The following is a 17,194-nucleotide window of genomic DNA, read 5'->3' on the forward strand; positions in this document are numbered from 1 at the left end:
CTGTCTGCACCTTAGTTCATGAAATGACTCTGCAGAGGATCTTTCAAAGATAGACTTAACTTCCTTCTGCATTGTCCACAGCTGGTATTTTGGGGCTATTTTAATTTTTTTTTTTTTTTGCAAAATTGGGAAGTATACATTTGAATAAGTAATCAAGTTGATAACTCTAACTTACTACCACAGAAGGAGAAAAATAAAAAATATGTATATGAACTCCTCACTGAGTTGGTATTTAAGTATGTCGTTGTAAACAAAAAATACAGCCCAAACTTCAGCTGTATTTCAGGGCCAGTTTTTGCTCACATCAAGATCACCTAGTAGTCACCACACTTTTGCTCTTTGATTCTGGAATCCAAATATTCATACCTTTACTTTTATAGTACAGATACTAAGAGATTATTTTCCTCTTACTTTAATCCATCAAATTTTAAAATGTAAACATTTCTTCTTGAGGGTCAGAAATTTGAGAAGGCCTCAGCTGAGCAGTTCCTGCTTGAGGGCAGAGGGTCTCTTATGTGGTTGCAGTTGGATGCCAGCAGTGCCTAGTCATCCAAAGACTTGACTTGCCCCAGATTGCTCATTGATATTTGGCAGATAATGGATAATGACTTGGTGCTTAGTTGGGGCTATTGACAACTGACTCTCTAGCATCATGATCTTGGTATGGTTGGACTTCATGGAAACAGCTTTCCCCAGAGTTAAGAGCTAAAAGCCTCATCTGTTGCCTTGTCAATCTTTCCTTCTTTAGTATGAATTCTTTGCTACTGTATAGAAGTGAGTTATGACTAATCATTCTTACAATAATTTCATTTGAAGTATTCACATCCATTGTGAATTTCCTGGTGATGTAAAGATTTGAGCTGTGGCTCTAAGTTTTTCCATATTCATCATTTTCATATGACCAGTAAGATAACATTCCATCCAGTTAGAATTCTTTCATGTTGAGCAAGGACGACACTAGGACCTTCTCTTCCTACAGCATGACTTTGATTTCAAATAGACAATCTTATGGCTGAAGGTCATTTATAACCTGAAAGCCATTTATAACCTGTATCTAGTATTTAGGATTTGAGCTGTCACTAAAAATCTTTGAATATCCATTCTCTTTGAATTCCCAGTTTTCACAACATTCATAGTTTCCCTCTAGTATGAATTCTCACATTTGAACCATCACCATATTGATAATATATACAGCTGTCATCCTTCAGAGTGAATTATCTCCTAACATCAAGATTATGCAGTTTGTTAGTACCAGCATATACATACCCCAGGGCCCAGCAATTTCATTCCTAAGTATATGTGTGTAACTATATACACAAGAGAAATGAATATATGTACACTTAAATATAAATATGTTCGAAGAAGCATTATTTATTATGACCCTAAGCTGTAAACAATAAAAAAAGCCCATCAACAGTAGATTGGATAAACTGAAATGTATTATATAATGAAATTTTATACAGAATGAAAATAAATAAATTTCTCCAACATGCTAATGATGATTTTAAAGACATAGTGATGGATGAAACAAGTCATATATGAAAGAATACATGATGTATAATTTACTTTATATAAAGGTTTATAATATGCAAAAACTAATTTATAATGTTAGGAGTTAGAACTGTGATTAACTCTGAGGAGATAACTTTTATTCCATATTTGCAGTAGAAATACAGTCACACCTCCTTTCTTTTAAAGCAGTTCTGTTCACAGTGTGGTCCATGGACCACAGTCAGGTAGCCTAGTGCTTAATACTGGGTCACAAAAAGTTATATGTTAAAATTTTAAATAAGCAATTTTAAATGTTTTTAGCAACTTGACTGAAGAATTTATGTCTGGTGAAGTTAATCAAATTTTAAGCTTGTATTTTCAGTGACTTTTATCATTTAATTTATCTCATAAATTCTTTTTATGTGTTTTGTGAGCTAGCAAATAGTAGGTAAATATGCTACAGTACTTTAAACTGTTTAATATTATCACACTTACAAGCAACCTCATGTACAGGGTTTACTATGACTTTAAAAATTTTCACCAGAAAAGTCACGTTCTAGTGAATTCTCACAGTTTCTATCTTGTGAGTTTTCTGATGGACAATGAGGTTTGACTTACAACTGAAGAACTTCCCACATTCTTTACATTCATATGGTTTCTCTCCCGTGTGAGTTTTCTGGTGGCGAATGAGGTTAGATTTCCTACTAAAGGCTTTCCCACACTGAGGACATCCATTGGATTTCTCTCCTGTATGTATTCTCTGATGAACAGTGAGGATTGCCTTCTGGCGGAAGGACTTCCCACATTCATTACAAATATATGGTTTCTCCCCTGTGTGAATTCTTTGATGGAGAGTGAGAGTTGTCTTTTGGCAGAAGGACTTCCCACATTCATTGCAAATATAGGGTTTCTCTCCTGTGTGAGTCCTCTGATGTACAGTGAGGGTTGTCTTCTGGATAAATGCCTTCCCACATTCATTACATTGATATGGTTTCTCCCCTGTGTGTGTTCTCTGATGATCAATGAGGTATGACTTCTTTCTAAAAGCACTTCCACACTGAGTACATTCATAGGCCTTCTCCCCTGTATGTGTTTTGTGATGTCTAGTAAGGGTTGCCTTCTGGCGGAAGGACTTCCCACAATCCATACAAACGTAGGGTTTCCCCTCTAAGTGTGTTTTCTCATGAAGAGTAAGGGCTGTCTTTTGACGGAAGGCTTTTCCACATTGACTGCAAACATAAGGTTTCTCACCTGTGTGAATTCGTTGATGTTCAATGAGGTACGACTTCCTTCTAAAGTTATTCCCACAGTAAGGACAATGAAAGGGTTTCTCTTCTGTTTGAGATCTCTGATGCATGATAAAAATGGACTTCCTACAGAGGAATTTCCCATATTTGCTGTATGAGTGGGGCTTCTTCTCCATAATATTTTGTTGGTGGACATTGAGATTTGACTTTTCAATGAAGGCTGTGCCATCTTTATTGTATTCACAGGGTTTTTCTCCTCTGTGAGCTCTGGTATGCGTAAATAACATTCCTTTCATAAGGAAGGGTTTTTCACATTCATTATGTTCAAATGATTGCTGTGGAGTTTGAACCTTCCGATGTTGAATAAGCTCTTGTTTACCACTCAGACTCCTTTCTGTTTGTTTACAGAGATTCACTGCTGCATGAATTTTCTCATGTTTAGTGTTAAGGAGTGATTTCTCCCATCCATTACTCTCACCAAACTTCTCTCTTACAGGACTTATATTTCTAATGACTAATTCTGAAATATTTTTAAAAAATTTTCCATCAGGTTTATATTCACGTAGTGTTGTTTTTGAAATAATATGGTTCTTGTCGATAGTAAATGTTTTCCCCCAAATGTTACTTCTCTCTTTTATTAGTCTTTTGTGGTTGATGGATATAATTGACCTAGAATGCCTGTCTTGGTATTCTTTGAATTTCACTAAAACATCTTCAGCTTTCCAATCTTCTTCTAGAAAAAATACAATTAACAATAGTAAGCCTCCATGTAAACATTATGGATAAGATAAATAATACAAACAATCCATGGTGCGCCTGTCTATCACACTACTTTAGTCTACAGAAAGGCCAAAATAAATTACCTCTGGGAGGGCAAATGTATGTAACAAACACAAACCCTGCTACACTGTTAAAATGAGGAAAAACTACCATAAGCAAACAACACATATCTTGGGGATGTTGTAAATATAAGCTACACTGAGCAGGTATGATAAACAAAAGGGCAAGTAAGCAGAAGACAAAGGATAGTGAAAGCAGGACTGTTCTTGGAACAGGAAGATTCAGAGATAATGGAGTTAGCCTATCAAGGGTACTAACAGTAAGTAGTGAAAATGTTCAGGTGATGATGAAAAACTATATATTTATTCCCTAATGACTAAATAAGTGTTATAAAATACTTCCATTTGTTTCTTCCTCACTTGTATTGAGCCCATCCATGGCAAATGAACTTTTTCAGTCACTCATTTCCTAGGGCTAACAGACACACTAGTCTATAGTCTTGACCCTAACTCTCCACATAACTGTAATTGTTATCCTTGAAAGGGGTATTGGAGAAACATAATTCCCTTAGGAATTATAAAATAAACCAGAGGAAAACATGAATATAATCGCTGTTGTATTCTGATTGCTGCTACCATCAATTTATTCTTCCAGAGATGATCAATAACTAAATTCTCTTGACCATCAATTATAACTTTTCCTTTTTTCAATTTGCTAAATTATTTTTTCAGCTTTAGGGAAGGATGAGTTCAAGTTTTCCTCCCAATGCAGTGCATATGTGCTAAGTTGCTCCAATTGTGTTCAGCTCTTTGTGACCCTATGGAGCACAGCCTGCCAGGCTTCTCTGTCCATGGAATTCTCCAGGCAAGGATACTGGAATGGGGTGCTGTGCCCTTCTCCTGGGGATCTTCCTGACCCAGAGACTGAACCCACATCTCTTACGTCTTCTGTATTGGCAGGCAGGTTCTTTACCACGAGCACCCTCTGGGACTCTGCTATTCCCTACTGGAGCTGTGAAAGACTGAATTCTTGAATATATGTGTATGGCACTGTTGGACCTATTATTTTTCTTAAAACTTCTTGGCTATATCTTACTATTTTACCTTACTACCACCCATATCTGATGCGGCAATTTTAAATATGGATTCATCTTACTTATGACATGCATCTTATTTACAATAGCCTTTTTATCTCATCAAACTAGTCATGAAAATGTAAACAAGTGATACCGTATCTATCTTTAAAATTGCTCCACCAGATATGGGTGGTAGGATCATGTATTTATAAAACAGAATATTACAATGAAATGTATATAATGGAATACTATTCAGCAATAAAAAGGAAAAAACCAACGGAAACATAATGACGGAAACAAAAGAGATGAATATCAAACATTTTTTAGATATAAAGCTTCATGCAAAAGAGTACATATTTCATTTATGTGTAGTTCTAGGACACACAAAACTAATCTGTATTAGTAATCGGAATTATACTGCCTTCCTGACAACTTCAACCTCCTCCAGGGACATTCTACTATCCAATTTATCCCAAAAGCCTTCACATATTCTCTCTACTCTTCAATGTCTAATTTCTCTGAAATTAGTATATAATTTTATAGTCTGAACCATCCATTTCAAATAATCTTTCAACAAGATTTGTTGCTATTTTAATACTATATGTAAAATGCTCAATTTGATAATAATGCCTTCCCAACTAAAACTTATGTTCTTTGAAGTCAATATTTTATTAACTATCTTCTTTGAAATCTTCTGAGTATACATTAACACACTTAAGAGTGGTGAAGGGATATGACCATCTTGGCATGTATATATAGAAAGAACTTACCGTTTAAATGATTTCTGAATGGATGAAAAAGATAATTTCCTTGCATACTATCATAGGCCATCAATCAGGTAACTACTGAATGTCTAGCCTCTCTTACAAGCTACAGTAAGGAAAAGTAAAAGAGAGGACCTTATTTTGAGGGAATTGTTAATCAGATGGAAAAGAGGCCTCAGATAAAACAATGTTGAATCAGGTACCAAATTACTAGATCATATCAGGGGATGGTTCTGTTTGTGTGTTACAGACACTAAGTATAACGTGAATGTAGAAAAACAGGAGCTGACATGCTCTGGAGTCAGCAAGGAACATTTCACGTGGAAGTAAAATTTGATCTTTTAACTCAAGGATATGTAGTATTGTGTGGGAAAGAATATAATTCTTATTCAAAGAGAAGTCTTGACATTTGCCTTCGTCTTCTGGGAGGTAATCTCTAAATCCTTGGAATGTCATGTCTTAGAGGAGTATTTATTTGCCTGGGAACCTTTGGCCAGCTAGAAAGTAAAAATGTGATTTAGGTTGGGGGAGTTCTTTGAGTCACACCAACAATGTGATTTAAGTAGGGGTTTGGGCCACAGAATATTAGTTCAATCTCTTACAGGGATGGAAACTTAGATCAGCCACATGGGCAGTCAGGCATCCTATGTGACGGAGGCCCTGATATAACCAACTCTGGACTCTAGGCTTGCGTGAAGCTTCCCTGGCTGGCAATATTCTATAAGAACTGTCACAGGGAAGTAACGCTGTCCCTGATTCCACAGAGAGAAGACAACTAGAAGCTCTGTGTTTGGTACTTTCCTGGACTCTGCTCTATGCACTCCTCCCCTTGGCTAATTTTAATTTGCATTTTTCTCTTACAAACCATAACTGTGAGTACTACAGCTTTCAGTAAGTTTTGTAAGTCCTTATAGCAAACTATTGACCCAAATCTTGGGATTCCTAAATTTACAGTTGGTATCAGAAATAAGGATGCCTTTGTGTGTACTGTTTTACTCTCTTATTTTGTAGTTGGTTGACTTTCCAAGTATTGCTATAAGTATACAGCAGCTGTCACATAATGAAAGGTCCAGGTGTACATTTGGGAGACAAGAACAGAGATAAGCAGGAGTTCTCAGTCAAAAAAGGAAATACATGTGGAATGAACAGATGGGATATTATTGTCACCCCTTTAAAAAAAAGGGATTTAAATTTCATATAATAAGGGGATATCTTTTTTTGCATATTGACTGAAAGAAAACTGAAAGAACTAGAAAAAAAATCACAGCAAATCCAAATAGTAACTACAGCAGTCCACACCTGAAATAACATGGTTTTTACTTTGGAAGATGTCAGTGGCAAATGAGAATATGATAGGATGTAAAGATATTTTCATGGAGTGAAATAAACACAAATTGTTGAAAGCTAATTTTTAAAATATAGCAGAGATGATGAAATCAACCTGATATAAGAAGCTAACTACAGTAATAAAAGGATATAGAAACAAAGATAAGATGAAGTTAATGACTATATATTATTTCTAAAATATCAATAACTGAAAGGATGAGACATGTGATCACTGTATTGCTGTAGGCAGATTAAAATATACCAGTACAGTCCAAGTGGGAGAAATGTGCTGAAAATGGCTATTTGAAAGCCATTCACATAAAACAAGGATATCACAACTTGAGAATGGATCACATTATTATAGCTTATGTGGCTGTTATAAAGATAAGAACTGAGGATGAAAAAAGATCCTTTAAGGATACGGATGAGAGCCTACTGAAATAAAACCCATTTATTCAACAAATATTTATTTTTTCAGAGGGAAGAAAAGTGAGCAAGATGAAAAAGGCACTCAGGGACACAGGATACATTTTTCACCCCAGTCAAGGTGGGTACATATCAGGCATCTGAGCACTATGTTATGAAACATGGAGATTTATTGGGAAGAAATGTATTGAAATGAAGTGATACTGAAATTATCACTTTAGTCCGAGGCATATGGATTTTGAAATCTGATAGTAGGTCTCACAGTAAGAATGGGATGTGAGACTAAGTGCAGGAAACAAGTAGAAGGGGAAAGGAAGGAAAGAAAAGGAAGACTAAGAGGAAGATAAATATTAGCAATGATTACCCTTTTATATTTTAGATTTATGAATGCCTATAAATAGAAGACTATAATAAAAGAAGAAAGATAAAGAGCTGAAATGTTAAAGAAAGAGACAAAAAACAAGAAAGGCCTACACCAACAGTTTCCAAGAGATTCTTATGGGAGGTCTACAAAGTCAAAACTATTTTTGTTAATAATAACATTTCACTGAGACTTCCCTGGTGGTCCAGTGGTTAAGACTCTGTGCTCCTAATGCAGGGGAAATGAGTGCAATTTCCCTGGTTGGGGAATTAAGATCCAGCATGCTGCACAGTGTGGCAAAAAAGTAATAATATAAGAACACTTCATGATTAACAAAAATAATAGTATTTTAAACTATGTTCTTATTTACACTAATGACAAAAGCAATAGTGGGTGTCTCATGGAATTTTAATTTATAGAGGTGATGGAGCGATGACACAGAGATGCTAATGTTGTTAAAAGAAAATTTCCTATTACCATTCCTGAGAGGAGGACCTATGCCATGCCATGCAGGACCACATGGGAAGCACCAGGTTTGGTCAGGAAGCAGAAAGAAGCAAGGGGAAAGTCTATACCAGAGCCTTTACTGGGGCTTACTTCCATGGAAAGGCAAGGCAGGGCAAACAGCTTAGGGTCAGTTAGTTTGAATAGTGTTAGCATGTCATGGGATATAGGGGTGATCTCCAGTTGTCTGATAACTGGTCCTGGTGACTCAGGGCAGGGAAAATATTGGCTTTGTGTCTGGGAGTTAGATAAAGGAAGTAGTTGAGGATATGGAATTGCAACTGGTTGATTTGTATATGAAAAGTTGGCTTACCAACAAGTTGTTTGTTTACTATCTCTAGGAATTGGCTAGCTCTGGGAGGAAAATCTCTCCTTAGCTAGTAGGCTCCCTAAAGATGTCAAAACATCATAAAATATAGAAAATTTTAAAATGATTGATACAGTGGGTAAAATGCTGGCACATTAACGTATATCAAAGCACTGGCACCAATCTACAATAGGAAACACTGCATTTCTAACTACCACACACAAGGAAAAAAAAAGCTTCACTAGTTTTATTAATTTATAAGATCTCCACCCTTGAGAACATATATTTTCAATGTTCTATGTGAGTTAAGGGTACCAACCCTCTGCCTGGTCAAAAATCTGCCTATAACTTATAGTTGGTCCTTAGTTCCTCCAAACCCACAGTTCCACATCTGTGGATTCACCAACTGTGGACCCTGTAGTTGTATAGTATTTGCTGTTGAGAAAAGTTGCATATAAGTGGATCTGCACAGTTCAAATGTGTATTGTTCAAGGGCCAATCATATTTTGTGAGGAAAAGTGCTGGTATAATTATTTGAGTTGAGAACTGAATATCTACAATTTGTGGAACAGCAGTTTTATTTGAAAAAACACTGACTATTATTCAGTTGTGGGTATCTGGTAGACATTTTCTTGAACAATTCAAAGAAAACATCTGCCAATACTTGTTACTTATAATAAAGTTTAAGCTTTTAAGTATAAGTCATTATGTAGGAAAGCTTGTACTTCCTACGGTATGCTTGTCAATTTCCCAGTACTTAAAAGACTTTTATAATGAAATTGCTGGTAATACTAACACATGTGGGTTTGGGGTTTTTTAAAAATATGGTATATGGAAACATGTAAAAATTTGGCAGACCTGTATATACTACTGAACCGTTACTTTTCAAATGACCAATATATAGTATTTCAAAACAATGCATGGGGAAAATATTTAAATAGACCACTGGATTTCATGTAATTGCTATTGCTATTGCTAAGTCACTTCAGTCGTGTCCGACTCTGTGTGACCCCACAGACGGCAGTCTACACCAAAGTTCATTGTTATAATTTCAGATTTTATATTGCAACTAACTGTTTAGAAATAACCAGTTGTTAAATGGTACTGTTTAGGAACTACCAATTAAGCTTGGGTGTAGTATTAATTTAATATATCCATGACAATCTAAAAAGCTTTTGAAAATTTCTCTGTCAAATGACATAAATGCATGAAGGAAGATTTTCTCCACATATTTCAATTAAAATAACATACTGCAACAGACTAAATGTAGAATCAGATGTGAAAATCAGCTATCTTCTGCTCAGTAAGATATTAAACAAACTTCAATCATCTAACAATGCCCCTTTGCTCATTTTTTTCTTTTGGAAAAGTTTTTTTTTTTTTGATAAAAAAATATGATTTTTATGTCAATATTAGTTTATTATTTTTATATTGTTCTTTTAAAATGAAATAAATGAATATTTTAAAATTTTGTTTTAATTTTGAATTGGGTATACAAACATGCACAAAGTTTTTAATTCTTAAGAGTATAAATAAGTTCTAAGACTAAAAAGTTTGAGAACTGCTGATTTAAACATTCAGATTCTGGTAACAGCAAAGAAGTCTATATCAAAAGGACCTTCCAACTGATAACAGTGATAACTATGGACCAATTATAAAAGAGTAACTTCCTTGAAGGCACTAAAGAATGATCAAAAGCAGGCAGAAACTGGAATGGATACAAACTTTGAAAGAAAGAAATCCTATTGCATTAAGATCTACATTTATCCAGGTCTTCCACTGTGTATTTTGGCAGTTCATGCAGCACACAGGGGACAGATCTCAAGTAGAAATAGAAAGTAGGAGTCATCATGTGCAGAAAAATCGGACATCAGAGTTCAGGAGTACCAGAGTGGCTGTAAACTGAGGACAGAATCCAAGAAAGAAGAAAGTATAGAAGGAAAGCCCCAACATTAGCATAAACCCCTCCACAAAACCTTGGTTAACTTCATTTCCACAGGGTCTGAAAGGAGCATAAAGGGAAAAGATAGCTGGAACACTCTAAGAATTAAGCAAAGATTTCAGCAGTTAACTCAACTCTACAAAAATAGTTTTTATTAATAATTCCAGTCCTGTGCCAGGTTAGAAGAATCTGATAAAAACCTTCAGTTTTTCTATTGAAATCCCATAATGGCCATGTATTAGGAATAAAGGCTGCATCCGAGGACTTAGAGCAATAACATAAAACTAAAGGCAAAACTGAAATGGAAATAAACATAACCTAAACACTTAAAGGCTTCCCTGGTGGCTCAGCTGATAAAGAACCGGCCTATAATGGGGAAGGAAATGGCAACCCACTCCAGTACTCTTGCCTAGAAAATTCCATGGATGGAGGAGCCTGGTGGGCTACAGTCCATGGGGTCGCAACGAGTCGGACAGGACTGAGTGACTTCACTTTCACTTTATAATGGGGAAGACCTGGGTTTGATCCCTGGGCTGGGAAGATCCCCTGGAGAAAGCAATGGCTACCCACTCCAGTATTCTGGCCTGGAGAATTCCATGGACTGTATAGTCCATGGGGGCACAAAGAGTCCAACATGACTGAGTAACTTTCACTTTTCAAACAACTTAAAAGCAACCTAACAAAATAATTCATGTGAGCCTCCAGTAACTTAACTAGAGATACCAAGGGAACATTTCATGCAAAGATGAAGGCACAGTCAAGGACAGAAATGGTATGGACCTAAAAAAAGCAGAGGATATTAAGAAGAGGTGGCAAGAATACACAGAAGAACTATACAAAAAAGATCTTCATGACCCAGATAACCACAATGGTGTGATCACTCACCTAGAGCCAGACTACCTGGAATGCAAAATCAAGTGGGTCTCAGGAAGCATCACTATGAACAAAGTTAGTGGAAGTGATGGAATTCCAGCTAAGCTATTTCAAATCCTAAAAGATGAGGCTGTGAAGTGCTGCACTTAATATGCCAGCAAATTTGGAAATCTCAGCAGCGGCCACAGGACTGGAAAAGACCAGATTTCATTCCAATCCCAAAGAAAGGCAATGCCAAAGAATTTTCAAACTACCACACAACTGCACTTATCTCACACACTAGCAAAGTAATGCTCAAAATTCTCCAAGTGAGGCTTCAACAGTACATGAACCAAGAGCCTCCAGATGTTCAATCTGGATTTAGAAAAGGCAGAGGAACCAGAGGTAAAATTGTCAACATAAGTTGGTTCACAGAAAAAGCAAGTGAATTCCAGAAAAACATCTGCTTCCTTGACTATGCTAAAGCCTTTGACTGTGTGGATGGGAAAATTCTTAAAGAGACGGTAATGCCAGACCACTAACCTGCCTATTGAGAAATCTGTATGCAGGTCACGAAGCAACAGTTAGAAACAGACATGGAACAATGGACTGCTTCCAAATTGGGAAAGGAGTACATCAAGACTGTATACTGTTACCTTGCTTATTTAACTTATATGCAGAATACATTATGTGAATGTAGGACTGGATGAAGCACAAGCTGGAATCAAGATTGCCGGGAGAAATATCAATAACCTCAGATATGCAGATGACACCACCCTTATGGCAGGAAGCAAAGAAGAACTAAAGAACCTCTTGATGAAAGTGAAAGAGGAGTGAAAAAGTTGGCTTAAAACTCAACATTCAGAAAACTATGATCATGGCATCTGGTCCCCTCTTCATGGCAAATAGATAGGGAAACAATGGAAACAGTGACAGACTTTATTTTCTTGGGCTCCAAAATCACTGCTTACGTTGACTGCAGCCATGAAATTAAAATATGCTTGCTCCTTAGAAGAAAAGCTATGACCAATTTAAACAGCATATTAAAAAGCAGAGACATTACTTTGCTGATAAAGGCCTGTCTAATCAAAGCTATGGTTTTCCCAGGAGTCATGTATAGATGTGAGAGTTGGACCATAAAGAAAGCAGAGTGCCAAAGAATTGATGCTTTTGAACTGTGGTGTTGGAGAAGACTCTTGAGAGTCCCTTGGACACCAAGGAGATCAAAGCAGTCAATCGTAAAGGTCCTGAATATTCATTGGAAGGACTGATGCTGAAGTTCCAATACTTTGGCCACCTGATGTGAAGAACTGACACCTTAGAAAAGACCCTGATGCTGGGAAAGATTCAAGGCAGGAGAAGGGGACGACAGAGGATGAGATGTTTGGATGGCATCACCAACTCAAGGGACATGAGTTTGAGCAAGCTCTGGCAGTTGGTGATGGACAGGGAAGCCTGGCGTGCTACGGTCCATGGGTTCGCAAAGAGTTGGACACGACTGAGCAATTGAACTGAACTGATAAGATTAAAAGTCATCAATTCTCAGAAGAAGAAAAAGGACCCAACATCTTCACAACATGTTACCTAAAGTTTTCCTGAGAAGAAACAGGAAAATAGAGAATAACAGCCAGTCAGACCCTATTGTTGAAATTAGAAGAAATTTAAAATAGCTAAATAATTTAGCTATTTAAAATAGCTAAATATGTTTACAAATCTATAAGAAAAGATGAAAATATGGGAGAAGAGATATAATATTCAGGAGAGATAAGGAAATGCAAATGGAAAAAAAACAATATCTGAAATGTAAGATTCACTGGATGGGTTTAATAACAAATATAAGGGAATAAAGAATCAGTAAACTGGAAGTCAGACTAATAGAAATTACTCAAACTGAAAGAATTTTTTAAATCCTTAGTGAATTAGAGGGTAGGATGAAATGATTTAAAATATAATTGAGAATATAGCAGGAAAAAAACTGTATAAGTTCAGACCAAAATTTTCCCAAATTTGGTCTAAAATATGACCAACTTGCTAAATTCACTTACTAGTTCTAACAGTTCTTTTCTTTTAGATTCATTAGGATTTACTATGTACACAAACATGTCACTTACAAATGAAGACAGTTCCCTTTCTGATCTGTAGACTTTAGCTTCTTTTTCTTGTCTTATTGTACTGACTTGTGTCCCATATAATGTCTAACAGAATTTGTGATGATGGACATCCTTTCTTTGATTTTGCTATTATTAGAGGACAAGCATTCAATCTTTCACTATTGAATGTGATGGCAGCCATAAGTTTTTCAAAGATATTCTTTATGAAGTTGAGTAAATTTCCTTAGATTGCTAAAAAAGATTTATAATAAACAGAAATTGAATTTTATTATTTTTCTGCATTTAATGAGATAATTATGTGGTTTTCTTTTTTTAACCTCTTTCTATCTTTACATGGTGAATTATATAGCTTGATTTTTGAATACCAAATCAACTTTACTTTCCTTGGACAAACTCCTTTTGGTCATGAGATGTCATCCTTTTAAAATATTGCTAGATTCAGCTTTATATTAATATATTAAGCTTTATAATATATTAACATTATATAAATTATTGTATTATAAAAATCCCTATATTAAGGATTTTTATCTCTCACTTCACAAAGGATGTTGGTGTGTAGTTTTCTATACTTATAGTGCCTTTGATTGTAAATAATGCTGGTCTTATAAAGTAAGTTGGGAAGTGCTCTCCCCTACTCCATTGGTTGGTATAAAATTATTAGGGAATACCCTAATTGTTCTTTTAGTGTCTGTGGGAACTGTAGTGTTGTAGCTCCTTTAACTTTTGATATTGTCTTCTAATTTTTACACTGTTGTTGTTGTTGTTCAGGTGCTAAGTCGTGTCCAACTCTTTGCATCCCCATGGACTGCAGCATGCCAAGATTCCCTGTCCATCACTATTTCCTGAGTTTGCTCAAAATCATGTCCATTGAGTTGGTGATGCCATCCAACCATCTCATCCTCTGTCACCCCCTTCTCCTCATGCCCTCAATCTTTCCCAGCATCTTTTCCAATGAGTTAGCTCTTTGCCTCAGGTGGCTAAAGAATTGGAGCTTCAGCTTTAGCCTAAGTCCTTCCAGTGAACATTCAGGGTTGATTCCCTTGAGGATTGACTGGTTTGATCTCCTTGCTATCCAAGGTACTCCCAAGAGTCTTCTGCAGCACCACAGTTCAGAAGCATGGATTCTTTGGTGCTCAGCCTTTTTTATAGTCAAACTCTCACATCCATAGGTGACTACTATAAAAGCCACAGCTATGACCATATGGACCTCTGTCGGCAAAGTGATATCTCTGCTTTTTAATACACTGTCTAGCTTTTATCATAGATTTTCTTTCATGGAGTGAGCATCTTTTATTTTCATAGCTGCAGTCACCATCTGCACTGATTTTGGAGCCCAAGAAAATAAAATGTATGGTTTATTAATTTTATTAATTTAATGCAGCAGCATTTGGCTTCACTCATTTCCTCTATTCTTCTGTTATGTATCTCATTGATTTTTGCTTTAGTCAGTTTTTTCCTCTAACTTTTGAGTTTAAATTACTTTTCTTTTTCTAGTTACTTCAGGTGACAATTTAACCCCCTGTTTAAGGAGGCCCTGATTTAAAGCGATAACAAACTTTTAATGCTGCTATAATTGCATCTCACAGATTTTGATATGCTGTTTTAATTATCATTCAGTTCAGAATACCTTCTAATTTTACCTCAGGATTTCCTCCTTGATTCATGGGTTATTTGGAAATGTAATTAATTTCCAAATATTTGGGGAAATGCTTTTTGATTTCTAGATAAATCCTACTGTGATCAGAACATAGACTATTAAAATTTCATAGAGGGGACAATTAGAAAGAAAATCTCTAAAATGACGTAGGTAGTGAAAATGATAAAAAGCTGAGAAAAACTGAAGGATTTTGAAGCTGTTAGAATTGTTATGATTTCTGATGAAGTGTTCCGCTTTATCACTGTAATATTCCATGTTCTGAAATCTACTTTGATCTATAGCTACTCCCATTTTCTTCTTAGTGTTTGCATGGGTAACAGAGTCATTCTATTTTTGATATCTTATGACTGACAAATTCCTAGACCCACTCCATTTTTGTCCCCTCTTGCCCCACACCTGGGCAAGCCAATAAGGGAGCTTGCATGCTTTCTATTGGTGCTGGCAAGAAGTTTAAACCATGTAAGCTCTAGACCATGTGTAGAAGCCCGACCTGACCACCTCCGTAATATAGTAAACACCAAAGACAGACATCCTTCCTTGCTCTCTCAAGCCATTTTAGGACCAGCTTGGGAATCCTCCCTGTTCTCCCTAGAAAGCCTCATTATGTGAGATTTCAGTCCTGACATCTGTCACATATTTTGAGTGGGTGGGTGGGGGGAGGTGATTTCATCCCCACACAGTCAGTGCTCAGTAGTGTCCAACTCTTTGTGATCCCATGGACTGCAGCACGCCAGGCTTCCCTGTCCATCACCAACTCCCAGAGCTTGCTCAAACCCATTTCCATCAAGTCAGTGATGCCATCCAACCATCTCATCCTCTGTCATCCCCTTCTCCTCCTGCCTTCAATCTTTCACAGCATCAGGATCTTTTCTAAGGAGTCAGTTCTTCACATCAGGTGGCTAAAGTATTGGAGCTTCAGCTTCAGCATCAGTCCTTCCAATGAATATTCAGGACTGATTTCCTTTAGGATTGACTGATTTAATCTCCTTTGTGTCCAAGGGACTCTCAAGAGTCTTCTCCAACACCACAGTTCAAAAGCATCAATTCTTCGGCATTCCACTTTTTTTATGGTCCAACTCACACCCATACATGACTACTGGAAAAATCATAGCTTTGACTAGACGGACATTTACCAGCAAAATAATGTCTCTGCTTTTTAATATGCTAAGTTGGTCATAGCTTTTCTTCCAAGGAGCAAGTGTCTTTTAATTTCATGGATGCAGTCACCATCTGTAGTGATTTTGAAGTCCAAGAAAATAAAGTCTGTCACTGTTTCCATTGTTTCCCTGTCTATTTGTCATAAACTGATAGGACTGGATGCCATGATCTTAGTTTTTTGAATGTTGAGTTTTAAGCCAGTTTTTTCACTTTCCTCTTTCACCTTCATCAACAGGCACTTTAGTTCTTCTCTGCTTTCTGCCATAATGGTGGTGTCATCTGCATATCTGAGGTTATTGATATGTCTCCCAGAAATCTTGATTCCAGCTTGTGCTTCATCCAGCCCAGCATTTCCCATGATATGAAAGTGAAAGTCGCTCAGTCATGTCCAACTCTTTGTGACCCCATGGACTATACATATACAGTCCATGGAATTCTCCAGGCCAGAATACTGGAGTGGGTAGTCTTTCCCTTCTCCAGGGGATCTTCACAACCCAGGGATCAAACCCAGGTCTCCCGCATTGCAGGTGGATTCTTACCAGCTGAACCACAAGAGAAGCCCTCACATGATGTACTCTGTATATAAGTTAAATACACAAGGTAACAATATACAGCCTTGATGTACTCCTTTCCAATATTGGAACCTGTCTGTTTTTCCATGTCTGGTTCTAACAGTTGCTTCTTGACCAGCATACAGATTTCTCAGGAGGCAGGTCAGGTGGTCTGGTATTCCCATCTCTTGAAGAATTTTCCACCGTCTGTTGTGATCCACACAGTCAAAGGCCTTAGTAGTCAATAAAGCAGAAGTAAATGTTTTTCTGGAATTCTCTTGCTTTTTCTATGATCCAGCAGATGTTGACAATTTGATCTCTGGTTCCTCTGCCTTTTCTAAATCCAGATTGAACATCTGGAAGTTCTCGGTTCACCTATTGTTGAAGCCTAGATGGAGAATTTTGAGCAGTATTTTGCTAGCATGTGAGATGAGTACAATTATGTGGTAGTTTGAACATTCTTTGGCATTGCCTTTCTTTGGGATTGGAATGAAAACTGACCTTTTCCAGTCCTGTGGCCACTGCTGAGATTTCCATATTTGCTGGCATATTGAGTGCAGCACTTTTACAGCATCATCTTTTAGGATTTGAAATAGCTCAACTGGAATTCCATCATCTCCACTAGCTTTGTTCATAGTGATG

At 36.7% G+C, this 17,194-nt stretch overlaps 1 protein-coding gene across 9 annotated transcripts in view; it reads right to left on the minus strand.

The window, feature by feature from the left end:
* Nucleotides 1–1,353: 1,353 nt before the first annotated feature.
* The window catches only part of ZNF382 (zinc finger protein 382), a 63,624-nt gene continuing 47,783 nt past the window's right edge, over nt 1,354–17,194 (minus strand). For all 9 annotated transcript variants that reach the window (XM_010849097.1, XM_010849095.1, XM_010849101.1 and 6 more), the window contains exon 5: nt 1,354–3,471. In XM_010849097.1, the coding sequence (XP_010847399.1) occupies nt 2,048–3,471 (1,424 nt within the window). In that variant the 3' untranslated portion in view covers nt 1,354–2,047. The remainder of the gene's footprint in view (nt 3,472–17,194) is intronic.

The sequence above is a fragment of the Bison bison genome, unplaced genomic scaffold (genome assembly GCF_000754665.1).
Source record: "Bison bison bison isolate TAMUID 2011002044 unplaced genomic scaffold, Bison_UMD1.0 scf7180017864280, whole genome shotgun sequence".
Lineage (NCBI taxonomy): Eukaryota > Metazoa > Chordata > Mammalia > Artiodactyla > Bovidae > Bison > Bison bison.